At 57.4% G+C, this 14,062-nt stretch overlaps 5 protein-coding genes across 5 annotated transcripts; 2 read left to right on the plus strand and 3 right to left on the minus strand.

Moving 5' to 3' along the window:
• Positions 1–683: 683 nt before the first annotated feature.
• Positions 684–2,816, minus strand: DICSQDRAFT_174353 (uncharacterized protein; the record flags this gene model as incomplete). Its single annotated transcript, XM_007370188.1, has 8 exons — positions 684–812; positions 869–1,578; positions 1,630–1,717; positions 1,791–1,912; positions 1,972–2,197; positions 2,249–2,292; positions 2,349–2,407; positions 2,791–2,816. The coding sequence occupies 8 exons, from the start codon at positions 2,814–2,816 to the stop codon at positions 684–686; spliced, it is 1,404 nt and encodes a 467-aa protein (XP_007370250.1).
• A 1,130-nt stretch (positions 2,817–3,946) lies between these two features.
• On the plus strand, positions 3,947–5,590 carry DICSQDRAFT_129748 (uncharacterized protein; the record flags this gene model as incomplete). The annotated part of the gene is made up of 1 exon (XM_007370189.1): positions 3,947–5,590. One exon carries the CDS (start codon positions 3,947–3,949, stop codon positions 5,588–5,590), a length of 1,644 nt encoding a protein of 547 aa, XP_007370251.1.
• Positions 5,591–5,770: 180 nt separating this feature from the next.
• DICSQDRAFT_70428 (P-loop containing nucleoside triphosphate hydrolase protein) lies at positions 5,771–8,033 on the minus strand (the record flags this gene model as incomplete). The annotated part of the gene is made up of 9 exons (XM_007370190.1): positions 5,771–5,979; positions 6,031–6,115; positions 6,169–6,345; positions 6,405–6,548; positions 6,601–6,743; positions 6,802–7,124; positions 7,191–7,774; positions 7,833–7,931; positions 7,980–8,033. The coding sequence occupies 9 exons, from the start codon at positions 8,031–8,033 to the stop codon at positions 5,771–5,773; spliced, it is 1,818 nt and encodes a 605-aa protein (XP_007370252.1).
• A 907-nt stretch (positions 8,034–8,940) lies between these two features.
• DICSQDRAFT_129750 (3-hydroxyanthranilic acid dioxygenase) lies at positions 8,941–9,661 on the plus strand (the record flags this gene model as incomplete). Its single annotated transcript, XM_007370191.1, has 4 exons — positions 8,941–9,105; positions 9,172–9,274; positions 9,345–9,425; positions 9,486–9,661. The coding sequence occupies 4 exons, from the start codon at positions 8,941–8,943 to the stop codon at positions 9,659–9,661; spliced, it is 525 nt and encodes a 174-aa protein (XP_007370253.1).
• Positions 9,662–10,839: 1,178 nt separating this feature from the next.
• DICSQDRAFT_174357 (uncharacterized protein) lies at positions 10,840–12,913 on the minus strand (the record flags this gene model as incomplete). The annotated part of the gene is made up of 3 exons (XM_007370192.1): positions 10,840–12,114; positions 12,185–12,450; positions 12,511–12,913. 3 exons carry the CDS (start codon positions 12,911–12,913, stop codon positions 10,840–10,842), a joined length of 1,944 nt encoding a protein of 647 aa, XP_007370254.1.
• Between the last annotated feature and the right edge of the window lie 1,149 nt (positions 12,914–14,062).

Here is a 14,062-nt window from a genome sequence, read left to right on the forward strand (position 1 = left end):
GTCCGTGACATCATAGCTGGAGACAGGTGCATGACGCGCAGTCGAAGTCGAGTAGCTGCCCGTTGTGGAGGCGATGACGCCATGCACCCTACATAGGCACTCCTTCGATATATGACTACAGCGTGCGCTCGCCGCCACGGCACAAACACAACACTTGCCTTATCGGGGCGAACGTGTCAAGTCAGCGCTTAGCCTACCTGGAGTCGCCGTGTTCTGACTCTCCTACTCACGGTCTCTATCTCAAACTAAACTACATTGAGTATATCTATGGCATTTTTACACACTAGATGGCACCTTACACCTTCTGAACGGCTCGGGGGACACGAGTCGGCGGTGGTGGGGCAACCATGACGCTAGCATCATTCACACCGGTCGAGAGCGAGTCGAATGTGGGTGCCGAATCGCCGACGAATTCCCTTTCACTGTGGAGTCATAGCATCGCCTGCGGGATTTGGCTGGCAGCTCACCAGCTGAATGCAGGTGAATGTGTATGGAATTGCACGGAGCGAATCCCGTTCTTCTGGAGATGCTGCTCGGGATAATAGTCGTTCCGCAGTACTCAACATCGGCGACTGTCGCACGAGAGCTGGCTTTACGAACATACAAACCCGATCAACGGAGTGTGGCATATATATAATGTAAGAGTCCGACGTAGGCAAGAATGACAGGACACTACGAAGACCTCATGCCGAGGGAGCGCGAGCAGTGGCAGACGAGCCAGCACCCGCGCTGCTGGACGACGGCAAAGCAGTGGAAGCAGCCGCAGTCCCGTTCAGCCAACCCTTGATGACGTTCAGCTCGATGTTGCGTGCCTAGAACAAAACGTCGTCAGCCAGAGTCAACAACTCCCCAATGTGCCGCGACCCACGTCAACAACCGACTGCCAGTCCGCTCCAGGATCATACTGCTCCAGGTCCTGGCCGTGCCCGCCCCCTGCGACGAACACCCTCACCGCCTGGTGTGGGTCCGTGCCGACCGCGTCGCCCAGCCCGTTCTGCGCGACGGACGTCGTCGGGTCGAGCTCGCCCACCGAGAAGATGACGCGCGTCGAGGCGCGCAGGTCCGCGTCCGCGATCCTGTACTTCGCCTTGATCGCCGCGCCCGGCGGGGTGGTGACGTTCCACAGCGCCGTGCACCCCGCGGAGGGGTCGCTCGCGCTCGGGGGGAGAGGCGCGCCGATCTGCCAGATCCCGCGGGGGTCGAGCGCGTTGTTCAGCGGGACCCAGTTGCAGCGCACCCAGGAGAAGGGGACCGCGGCGATGTTGATGCTGCTCGGCAGCGCGATGGTGTGGTCCAGGCACGGCTTGCCGCTGGGGACCGCGACCGCGTCGCCGCCGTATGCGTGCCAGAGCGTCTGGTTGAGCGCGGCGAGGGGCGAGGGCGCGGAGAGCGTGTCGTTGATGACAACGGGGAGGACAGGCCCGGAGACGTTGTGGAAGTACGAGGGCATGAAGGAGAACTGGGTGAGGATGTCGTACGCCCCGACGAGCCAATAGTTGAAGGTGACCGCGCCCGCGACGTCGGTGACGTTGGGGGCCTGGCAGAGGGAGAGCTCCTTGGCGAGCGTGGGTTCGTCGCCTTTGCTATGTCAGAGTCGTGGTACATCGGAGCTGATCGGAAACGACATACCAGAGGCGACGAGGGACTTGACATTGCTGAAGGCCTGCTTGATACGACTGAAGGCAGTGTATGATTGCCGCAGATAGGTTTGCTGAACCTGGAATCTGGTCAGCTAGAGCAGATGGTGGCGCCTTGTCGGGTCCACTCGCATAGTTATACCAGTTATACACTTCCTGTCCGATCTCTGTTGAATCGCCGAAGGCATAGAACGGCCCAGAAACAGCCCAAGCACCGTAAAATACGTCCGGGTAGTTCTGGCGGAAGATCGCGGACAAGGTACCGCCGTAAGAGCCTTCGAGTCAGGTCAGCATTGACGGGGGAACGAATAAGATGGAGTCAAGCTGCACGTACGTCCTACCACGATTGCCTTGGAGTTTGAGGCGCCCGTTACATTGCTCTTGATGAAGTCAATAAAGTTGACGGCATCCTGCATGACGTTCTCCAGCGTGAGGTACTTGAAGTTCTCTTGTGTGTACGAGTCATTCCCGAAGGGAAGGCTCTGGCCGAAATACCGATGCTCGAGCGTAGCAGTCAGACCGCCGATCTCCTTCGCCCAGTCCGCGAGAATGAGGGTGTCCTGCACGAGGCATGAGCGTATGCTCCGGAACAACTGGACATCACGACTCACGGGGCATGTGATGGTTGTCGCCTCGTTGCTCTGGTAGAAGAGGACTGTGCGTGCAATTGAGCACACGATACACTGGCATGAATGCAGGTACAAGACGAACTGGGACCTCCTTCCTTGAAGTACGTCGCGTTGAGGATGTATTGCTGCTTGAATGTCTGACTTGCATTCGAAATGTGGTCGACGGGTTGGTCCAAGTATTGTGACGGAGTCCAGCATACACGAGCTCCGTCTCAACCGTCGACAGGGTTCACGCCTGTTCCAACATTTATCAAGGCGTTGTGAGCCGCATGATCCGCCGCTGTCGTGGACGAAAACTTGCTGAACCTCAAGGCAGCGAAAAAAAGGGCACTGAAAGAAGTCAACATGAAGTCCAGGGTAGGGAAGGAAAAGGGGATGGACTCGGTGAGATATGGTACATAGAAGTTATATGTCAACGCGTGGGACGCGTGCCAGCGCAGCCAGTAACCTCGGTCCGCTATTGAGCGGCTGCAATTGGTAGTGAGATTGATGAAGCAGTATAGCTTCAGACCGGCGACACGTACCAAGCGAGATCGTGCCGCTGTAACATGGTGCTGTGCTAGCGGCAGTACTTAACAGTCTGTACTGCAGAGTCTAAGGCGCACGAAGATCTCTATCACAGTTCGACCCAAATGTCGATTAAGAGGTCCTGAACCTTAACTTGCGAGGCAACGCGGCTGCGAAGTATATATGCGTGCAGTACGCCATCAAAAGCCAGCATCTGTAAAAGCGGACACGATGGCGCCCAATTCGGACCGAGCGCGTTAGGTCCTTTAAACACATTAGGCTCCAACTTCGTGTTGCCCTTGCCGCGCTCCCGCACACCCCCTATAGCGGTTCACATCGCCTAGGCACATAGCTATGTCGGAGCAGATGCTTCGTGTGGGAAGCGCTCTGACGGGACATCCCCGCTTCTCCCTGCCTCCGCACTTTGAAGAGGAACAGGATACGAGGTAGACGCCTACCTAATCACATTGCCCAAGAGACTGACTTGGGGAAGATCCTGTTGATCTAGCTTCGATCAAGCTACGACCAACGTTGGAGACATAGGAACGGGCGCTAGCGGATGTGCGCTTGGTCGTTCCAACCGGCTTGGGCTGCCTTCATCTATTATGTCCCCAACGCGCGTCGTCATCGATTCGCCTGCGGCAACAAGGATTAGGTGCAAGACATACTTCACCGCACATTCGTATTGAACACTTACCAACAAAGCTGCCACCCCGAGGCTCTGGGAATGTGCGTAAACGCATTTCCTCCTCGGGTTGGTGCTCAAATCTGCGGGGTTTAAACCCCCTGCAACATGGCTGATTCGGGGGAATTTCACCTGATTTGGTCATTAGCTTTGCCTAGTACGTCTACCAGACATGCCTCTTGTAAGGACCACCGTAGACAAGGCAATAAAAAGCGCTCAACCTGAACAAAGCTGCCACGACACTAAGCATCGAGATACAAAGCGCATGGCTCAAAACGGCCCGTTTATTCAGGCTATGTGCGCTCCGTGATTGTCTTTTTGGAAAGAGACGGTGGCGACAGCAACGTCCACCCTTTTAAACGTAGAATTCGTCAGAAGTCAACATTTCGCCTCCTTACCCATCGTTTCGTATTATACCGACATGCCAAGCGTCGACATAGGTGTGCAACCACACCACGTCACTGACCGCCGTGCTCTGCACTCACACCATGCCCCGCCTCACAGACCTAATAGCCCGTGTCAAGCACATCAACCTCAAGCGCGAGTGTGCACCACTCAACGCCGCCGACCTGCCTCCCAAAGTCCTCGAGTACATCTTCGAGATCCTTCGGGACGAGCATCGCGTAACAACCACCCGCGACCACGGCTTCCTCTCGTCCTGGATCCCCGCGACATGGGTCTGCCGCGCGTGGCGTGCTGTCGCGCTCGCGACGCCCCGCCTCTGGTCCTGGATCGACATCAACGCGCGGCACTGCGATCCCGAGGCAATCGCGACGCTCCTCGCGCGGTGCGGGTCGGACGAGAACCTGAGCATGTCCCTCGACTGCCAGGCGATCGACATCGCACAGGCGTGCGAGCTAGTGCGGCCCGTCGCGCACAGGATCTCCCACCTCTCCGTGTGCATCGACGGCGATCAGGCACCTCTTATCGAGGAGCTGCTGATGCATCTTGGGGATAAGCTCGGGATACTGCAGCTGTACGGCGCCGACAGCGTGAAGGAGTACAACATCAGCCTCGACACGGCGCAGGTGCCGAACCTGCGCACGCTCTCGCTCACAAGGATCTTCATGCACCCGACGACGGAGTTGTGCGGGCTGAAGGACCTCACGCTGAACAACATGTGGAGCGAGAACGGGGAGATGCACGCGGGCGAGTACGTGTACGGCCTGCTCGCGGTGTGTCCGGACCTGGAGACGTTGTGCATGGAGGACGCGCTTCCGCAGGCTGCGTCCGTCGAGATCGCAGCCTTTCCACAGATCGCGTTCCCCAACCTGCGCACGCTGTGCGTGAACGACCTCGCGGTGGACCTGCCCGCGAACCTCGCCAACTTCGTCGTCCCGCCCCTCGCGAGCATCCACATCACCGCGCGTTATGACGGCCACCTGCCATTCTCGTTCGAGACTGCGACGGTGACAGGGGCGGATAACGAGGCGGACCAGGAGGACGACACCGTGCTGCCGATGGACATCCTCCCTGTGAGCAAGTTCGACAACTTCCCGGCGCTGGTCGACACGGTCGACCTCTGCCTTCAGCTCGGCACGCCTTGCTGCACCGGCGACATTCGTGTGCATAGCGCGAGTTGGGAGTTCACGGTGCCGACGCTCGAAGACGAGATACAGGGCACGAACCGCCTCCCCGAGCTCCTCGACCACATCTTCACGGGGTTCCCGACGGCGTTCGTGGACCCGACAAAGATCGTCTTTCTGCAGCTGCACATCGCGCAGGGTGTACCAGAGTACGACGGCTGGGCAGAGCTGCTCGCGCAGTTCCCGCGGGTGGTCATGCTAACGATCGGGGGGAGGAACGCGTTCAACGACCTCGTGATGGCGCTGAAGAGGGACGTGAAGCTGCTGCAGACGCTCTTCCAGCTGACGGTGTGTCTGGCGGCGCCAAGGACCGCTTTGACGACGGCAGATGCGAAGGCGTTTGGGGAGATGTTGGCGGAGAGGGCGGAAAAGGGGATCACGCTTGAGAGCTTAATCGTGAGGGTGCCGGAGATTCCGCTCAACGACGCGACGTTCCACCTCGCCAGCGCGTTAGTGGCGTATATGGCTGTTCGGGGCAAGAGCGTGAGGGTGCAAAGGCAAGATTGCCACACGTGCCACATGGTTCGTTTGCACAATCATGCCTAGGTGGAGACGCGCTGTGGCACCACGCTGTATTCCCAAAGCCCTGTGGTATCGGACAATGTATGTACGCACATATCCTGCAGCAGAGTAGGATTCATCAATGACGATAGCTTGTCCGCGCAAACTTGGATGACGAGGACACCGTACAGCACCATTCAAGAGTCGGAGCTGGACTCACATCTACTACCACTCTTCAATGTCGTCGTCCGACAGAAAATTCCCAGTAACGCTGTCGTCAGCTCCAGCCAGGGGGCGATCCTCACGCTGAGGCGTAGCCTCGTCGGGCACGGCCTCACCCTCCTGTGCGATCTCAACAAGGCCTCCGCGGACGTGTGCGAACTCGAGCTGAGAAAAGCTTCGGTGCGTCGATGGTATCGGTTCCGCAAACGCCCCTGGAGCACTCCATGAGCCGGCGTTTCGTCGACAAAAGTGGGTGCACGTACCCGCTCTCTCGGCAGCGCGCCACAGGGAGCCGCTGCCCAGCACGACGTCGCGCGATCCCCACGAAGACACAGGCCAGCTTCCGAGCTGCATGAAGATCGTGAGATGAGCGTCGAGTATGACCGCAGTGGCGAGCTTACCCGCTGCAACCACAGCTGCACGTCCCGCACGCCGTCTTCTGCCTCGTGCTGCTGCCTGAGCGTCTCGAAGAACGCGGGCTTGAATGTCTTCTGGTTCCGTCGCGGGACAGGAGTGGGGAGCGCGTGCATCGTGCCCAGCGCTACGAGGTGGAACTGGTGCGGATTCGCTTGGTGCCACTATGCTGACCAGCATCAGGGACTTGTGGATAAGCGATCGAGGAGGGCTGATCACGTACGCTTTCGCCGCCACTCGAGTCCACCCAGCTCAGCGAGTCCATCAGGGCCTCGCACTCATCCAGCGTGTCGCAGTACTGGGTGTAGTTTTGATGGATGTAGAGCGACAGGAGCGAGGCGTCGATTGGCGTGTCCGCATACAACGTCTGCATCGTGGTCAAGATAGGATCAGGATGGTTGAAAAAGCCAGCGACGTACCTCGATGTCGACACGGCTCGCCCTTCGCTCGTGATGCTTGTAATGCGGTGGGAGCGGGGGTGGATCCTTGAGGCCCGCGTCGATCTCCTTTTCCCGCCGCACGTCTTTGGCAGACGACGACTTCCCGGACGGGTCCCCCTTACCTGACGTGTGGGGGCCTTGAGTTAAAGAGCACGCATACAGTGAGGAGAGGATACTGACGTTTATTATACATGATCTTCCCAAGAAGGTGGAACAACGCAAGGCTCTGCTCCCGCCGCGTCACCGCCTCCAGCATCACAGTCGCCGACGGGCCCTTCCCCTTCTTCGACCCTTTGGCGCCCGGCTTGTGCGTACCGTGGTCGGCCGTGCACGCGAACTGGAGGGCGTTGATGGCGCTGCGGATGTCGCCGTTCGAGGACTCGACGATCAGCTCGAGGACGTCCTTCGTCGGGCGCGTGCCGACGGCGGATGGGGAGGAGAAGTGCCGGTCGAGCATGGACTTGAGCGCGGTGCGCATGTACGTGGGTGCGATGGGGTTAAAGCTGCGTGAAGAGAGGAGACGTGAACGACGGTCGCCGGGATAGCTGTTGACGATGGCGTATACGCACCTGATCTGTGTGACATACGGCGAGTTGTGGAGGTGTGGGGGGAGGACGTTCCGCATGTCTATCGCTTCTTTGCTTCGGGATCGCCATCGCGCACCTCCCTCTTCGGCATCTTCGCCTCGCAGACCGGCGTCACTGATGATGATGATGAGTGGAGATACTCCGCCGTCTGGAGTTGCGACAAAGTCATCCAACGCCAAGTGGAAAGAAGCTTGGGTGGCGGGGTGGAGGATGTTCGGAAGGTCTTCGAGCAGGATGACCCGCCGACGTGACGAGCTAGCACTCGTGGAGGAGGAAGAGCTAGAGGGTGGGATCTGGGACGTGCGCGAGCCCTGGGTGGACTGCGTCTGGGAGGACTGTGTCTGCGACACGAAGATCGGACGACAAGTCGACGCTCGGGTGAGGAAGGTTCTGAACTTCTCCGCCAGGCCTTCGTATTCGACGCCATCCCAGTCTCCCTCAGAGCGAGAGAACCGTTCGTCCATGGTGTTCCGCCACTCGAGGACATCAAAGCCGAGTTCGTCGGAGAGCATGCGCACGGTTGCCGTCTTGGCCGTCCCGGCTGGTCCGGTCAGGACAAGTATCCGCTGGTGTGATGACATCGGGATGATGACTATAGTAGCGGAAAGCGTATGTCTGACCCACCCTGTACTTCTTCAGCTTTCCCGAAGGGTCGTTCCCGAACGCCTCCGACAGCCAATGACGGACATCTTGCACTTTGCGCTTGTGAACTGCGAGGTCATCCTGAAAGATTGTGAGTGGGTGAATTAATGTCCACACACTGGAAAGTACCTCATTCGTCGGCCCATAACGATCCACCCACAGGCGAGTATCTAGCGTATACATGAGCAGGAAGGCCTGAAGCGATTGAGAAGTCAGACGTACCAAACTCCTCAGCATCAAAACCCGCCGATAAAGCCACCTCTTTTCCCTTTCCCTTCGGGTCTTTGAATTCGCTCGACTTGGGCTGACTCACTTGACTGAGCTTAGGTTGACTGCTCTTGGGTTGCGGTGGAGTCGATTGAATGCCAGTGAGATCGAACATGGGCGGTCTGGCAAGCTGGACACTTGCGGATGTCACCATGCACAGGCTCACACATCTACATATTATGTTGTACTTACAGACATCATAGGCTTCGTCTTGGCTTTCTTGGGGGGTGGTTCGGCGCCGTCGTCCACTTTGGCTTTACTGGCTCGCGAGGAAGAGATTGTGCTGCCGGGCTTTCTTGGCACTTTCGACGACTTCTTAGACGACATACTGGCAGTGAGAAGCAGAGTTCAACGCAAGACTCGACAAGGGCATGCACACAGTAGAGAGACGGAGGATGAGCGGTTGGGCAGCCCCGGACTTGGAGAAACGAAAGCACGCGACGCGTCGTCGCCTGCTGAGAGCGCGTCACAGGGTCACGTGTCAGATGCTCGCGAGGGTAGCAGCACGTCACAACAGCCGATACTTGCGCGGGGCTTGACGCGACTGAGGTCCGCGCATGACGGTTTCTTTCCTACCGACGACCACGACCTGCGCCCTTTCCGATGTTAGACTCAATGCGTTCTGTAGCCCTCGATACATGGTTTCTTGCATGCCCAGAACTCTCCTTCCGATGACCTGGAACCAGACATGTGCATTGATGACAACATCGACGGAATCTGCCGGTGGTCTGAGTAATGCTCGACATCCCCATTGACCGTATTCTACCATCCTCGCCCGACATCCTCCTCGCTTCCTACCTGACCACACTCAATATCGCTAGCTATGCCTCTTGCACCCCCTCTGAATTTCCCCAAGTGGCTCAATGAGAACGGCCACCTTCTCAAGCCTCCTGTGAACAACTACTGCGTCTATTCCGGCAAGGACTTTACCGTCATGGTCGTCGGCGGCCCGAACGAGCGAAATGACTACCATGTCAACGAGACCGAGGTCGGTCTCGTGTCCATCGCCCCGTGCTCTGTACCGAGACTGACGCTCGCTCGCGCCCGAACGTAGGAATGGTTCTACCAGCACAAGGGTGGCATGCTCCTCCGCGTGGTCGACGGCGAGGAGTTCAGGGACATCCGCATCGAGGAAGGCGAGATGTTCCTCCTCCCAGGTGAGCTCGAGACACTCGCGCACATCGCCCCGCGAAGCGCGGCGGTATTGAACCTTGAGTGACCGCGCAGCGAACACCCCGCACAACCCCGTGCGATTCGCGAACACCATCGGGATCGTCGTCGAGCGCGTCCGTCCGGAGGGCTCCATCGGTGAGCATCTGCTTCCCCGAGCGCGCGCCTCTCCCCTTTGACGCAGGTCTTGGGCTTCAGACCGCCTGCGGTGGTACTGCAAGTCGGGCAAGCACGAGAAGCCGACGATCATCCGCGAGGACGCGTTCCACTGCACCGATCTCGGCACGCAGCTCAAGCCCATCATCCAGAATTGGATCAATAACGAGCTGATCCGCAAGTGCGCCGAGTGCGGAACCGTCGCGGAGGCGAAGTGACGACGGAAGGCGAACGGGTCTAAAGCGGAGAAGTTTCATTATAATGTATGTACCGATGTGTTGATCCTACGTGACGAACGAGTTCTTGGAGTAGCGCAGGAATGTCGCGTCGATGAGTTTGGTCTCTGCCCTCGAGTGTGCTTCGCATGTGCGAAGGTACGTCCATCCAAGGCCCGCCGGCTTCATTGTGCGAAGTGCTGCTTCGTGCTGCTTCGTTCGTCGCACATGCGCTTGACCACCTTTACTCCCATGTTCGCGTCGGAGTCTCCTGTCGGTTTGATCGTGGCTGAGCGCAAACTTGAGGTTCTTCGCCAGACGACAAATTATGAAGTCGTATTCTCAGGGCTGCCCCTTTGTATGTCGGAACTGCTGTGGGATCGCCTGGACCATCTTCGCATAACATCGTAGCTTGTCAGCACATTGTCATATATTCCGCGCGCGGGGTTACTGATCCATCTATCTCGTGGTCAGATAGCGACTCTCTAAGTGCGGTCTTGCAGTGCTCAACCCCTAGAAATATCGTACTCCAATTCTCGTCTTTTTAAGTTTCCAAGGCAAGGTCACGCAGATCAGGTTGCGTCATTGCGATAATCCATTCAGGCCGAGATATCCCATTCTCATGGACACAAGATGTTTTGCGCGCAGAACTGCTCAATCCGGAGGGCCTCGTGGTGTGTTCTAGTGAGGAGCTAGTAGGGTTGAGTTTCCAAAACTTCTCACGAGCTAACACAGCTCTCTCGTCTCACGATTGCCCTTCGCCTGTCCCCCTATGATCCCATGGACACACTCCAGGTCCTCTCGATCTGATGTGCACACTCTCGGGAACTACGTACGCCGGGACCATTCACTCCGTTCAGAGTGCTTCCTGAGTCTTCAGTAGGCTGACGCTGACTATGGTGAAATCAGCAGTTGGCGTTCCAGAGTCACCGGTGGTTGTCTTGGGTTTTACATATTTACATTCACCAAGTGCGAACTACGATACCTGCGCCATGTACAAACATCTATGATCTGACGCATATCAGACACGATCTACTCTTACCGTTATCAATTCGGTTACTGAGATGTGCGGGGTGGCCAGAGTCGAGAGAACAGGTATTCTCTACGTGCACGCGAGCGGCTTTCGAGATAGAACGGTAGGTTGATAGAAATGTAGAGAAAAGATACAGTTAGGCTGTGGTCTACACACAGACAGAGACTCCGACGGGACTGTTCGGCGGCATCCAGCCGCGCCGCGCCGCATTCATGCCCACTTCCTCCGCAGCTCTGGCCATAGCAGCCTCCCCCGCCTTCTTCTCCTGCCGCTGACGCCCTGACAGCTTCTTCCAAACCGGCTTGTCCTGCTCGCCGCCTGCGTCCGCATTGGAAATTTCGACAGCGCGCCATGGAGGTGCAGACGCGCAGGACGTCTTCAGTTTCGCGGTGGCCTTGGCCGGGATCTTCCGAGGCACAACAACATAAGCTGGGGATTTGACTTTCCGCCTGCTACACGCGCACGTCGATGAGGAGGACGAGGACAGGGCCTGCGCAGCCGCGATCTTCCTGGACCTCGTCGGCGACTTGTGTGCGGTGCTCTTGGTCGCCTTGCTCGTCCGTGGCGGACGCCGTACGTCTGCGGAAGATCCAGAGGCAGAGGAGGAAGAAGCAAGGCTGAGGGTTGACCGGGATGAGCCGATACTGTTGTCCGCGTCGACCCCGCAGATTTCGTCGATACGAGCCTGGAGCTCCGCGCGCGTCAGGGCCGGCTTGGATGGTTTGGGCGGCCATTCGGGGTCCATGCCCTCGATCTTGCGGATGAGCGCCTGCACGGTCGACTCGGAGGGTGGGAGCACGGACACCGAGCGGTCGGTGGTGAAGACCCGGGAGTCAGAGATAGGGCCGCCGATGCACGGTGAGGCTAGATGGCTCGTAGGGGCACGGGGCGAGAGAAGGGACGAAGCAGCTTGTCCGTGCGCAAAGCCAAGATCTGATGCCGGAGCGAGTCCGTTGTGAGCAGTCGCGCCGAGACCGGGGGGCGAGCGGGGATAGACGGACGGCATAGGACTCTGTACGTTGGACCAAGGGCTATCTGTGTTTCGACTGGTATGGAGTGGAGGGGCCCTGCACTCGACGCCGAGATCGGTCGTAGCCAGGGGCTGTATTATGGAGACTTCGTCGCAACCCTTCTGCGAGTCTTCGAAAACATTCAGGGGTAATCGCAGGACCAACTTTCGCCTCGGTTCCCCAGATGTATCTGTACGATACAACGGACCTGAGACGTTGAGGTGAAACTTAGTCGAAGGGGAAGGGCCAGGAATGGAACTTCGGAAGTTCGTGCCTCTCAGCGCATCCCCATCAAATGGTGGGGTTGGTTGATACGGTAAGACTCGGACTGAGACAGTCGAGAAAGACGGAGCGTGCTCGAGCAGGGGCTCAGGCCGAGGATTATCATCGCGCCGACGCCGTTGTTGATTGCCCTGTCAGAAGATAGCCGTATTCATCAGCCTGGGCGTCCAGAAGGATCACAAGTCGTAGAAGAGCACATACCTTCATTGCGACATCAGGAGGTAGAGCTCCAACACCACCTCCGATCTGAAGGAATCGCCAGCGCTGCTTTGCGGATAAGATCACCAAATCGAGAAAATGGGAGAGAAAGGCGGCAGTAGAGGTGAGGAAGCCTTTTGCGGCGTTCTTGATGTGCAGCGCTTCGCCATCAACCCGACTCGCGACAGCGTAGAACGCGCGAACGCCCCAGGAAGAAAAAAGGACCAGCTTGATCTTGACCCCACATAATGCTTTGCAAGCGCTTGAGGCTACGAGAGAGGAGATGCACCGAGCGCTACCCTGAAGCCTCTCACCCGCCAAGCACGAACGATGGTATGCAATTTCGCCGACCGACATTCCGAGGCAGCCAAGTGATACGACGAGCCTCAAGAGCGAGATGCAAGCCGCGAACGACAGAACCATGGCGGCCCATGCAATGTAGCGCATGATGAGGCATGCTTGGAAGAGCAGCGCAAAGACGGTGAAGATCAATATGACGATAGGCACCCGACGCATGAAGACCAGAAGAAGCCCGTCCGTTGTTACGTCGTCGCCCGCGAAGAACAGAATGTCAAGGAGTTCAAGACCCGTGCTGGCGTTGAGGGTCTCAACATCTTGCAGGTAGTTGCCCAGATTCAGTAGAGTGTTTCCATAGAAAACGAAGCCCGAGCTGCAGGCTGCGCGGACACTATCTAGAGTAGTCGTGAGTAGGACCCGTAGGGATGACCACATCTTGAGATGGGCCGTAGTGATGCGATATCTGATACAAGTGAGCTGAACTGAGTCTTCTAAAAATGTTGGGATAGATGGTGGGTGGGTATGAGGGAGAAGAAGGACACGCGCAGACCTGAAGCCAACATCCCGGCTGCACCTGTGAGGTGACATTGACGTGTGAAGGGTGATAGCGAGCGAGTAAGCCACCGCGTCATCGCTGTGTTCGAATCTGTTGTAAACGGAGACGCCATAGCAGTCCAATGTGGGCGATGTTTTTCGACAAGAGTAGTGTTAGTCCAAGATCCTGCAGTGAAGCAAGTTGAATGACCCACAAAAGCGACATCGGCGAGTGAACGGGTACTCACCTCAGCCTCCCGGAACAGTTCCCCTTCAATGCTATCAAATTCATAGCTATCAAAGGCTGAATATCTTCCATCAAGTTCAATCTCGTCTTGATATGTATCGGTAGCCATGGTCAGAGGAGAAAACACGCAGTCGAAGTTTGCCTGCTGGACTGAGGTTTGACGGACCACCGGCAAAGGCCGTCGGCACCGTTCGGCGTCTCAGACATTGATCTGAGTTCGGAGTACTAGTCGCGCGCTTTCACCGTCCATCACTCGAATTCGCTGTGCTACGCCCTCATCCTTCCCTCCCCCTAGTGTTACAACTTGTTGACTCGATTGATACACCCTCAACCTACAGATGTGCTCCTTTCTTGGTTTGTGCAACTCGTTCACGAAATGGCGGCCCGCTCAATCATGGGGCAAAAGATACCTTTCCACCCTCCAACTGTGTCCCGATGCGTGTCTGACAGGTAGCTGTGCTCTGAGCTGCAGAATGCGTCCCATGTTCAGCGTCATCATTCACCTCCACTATGGGTGAGAGTACCAGCCCACACCACGCGAGTGATCGTCGACTATCTCGTTCTCGACCGACACCTAACGGCTAATGCCCAGCCTCCGAGGCTTACACTTCTTTACAGCTTCGCTGTTCACTTTCGCGTGCACCCTCGCTTTCTCTCACTACCGTCTATTGCTACGCTGTTTGCTTTGCTCTCCAGACTGCTGTCATGACTTTCAGGAAATTCAAGAAGTCTACGAGAAACAAGTCATCGACCAAGATACCTGCAACTCCCGCCGTACCAGAATACACCGAAACCGTGGTATG

This window comes from Dichomitus squalens (assembly GCF_000275845.1).
Source record: "Dichomitus squalens LYAD-421 SS1 unplaced genomic scaffold DICSQscaffold_63, whole genome shotgun sequence".
Lineage (NCBI taxonomy): Eukaryota > Fungi > Basidiomycota > Agaricomycetes > Polyporales > Polyporaceae > Dichomitus > Dichomitus squalens.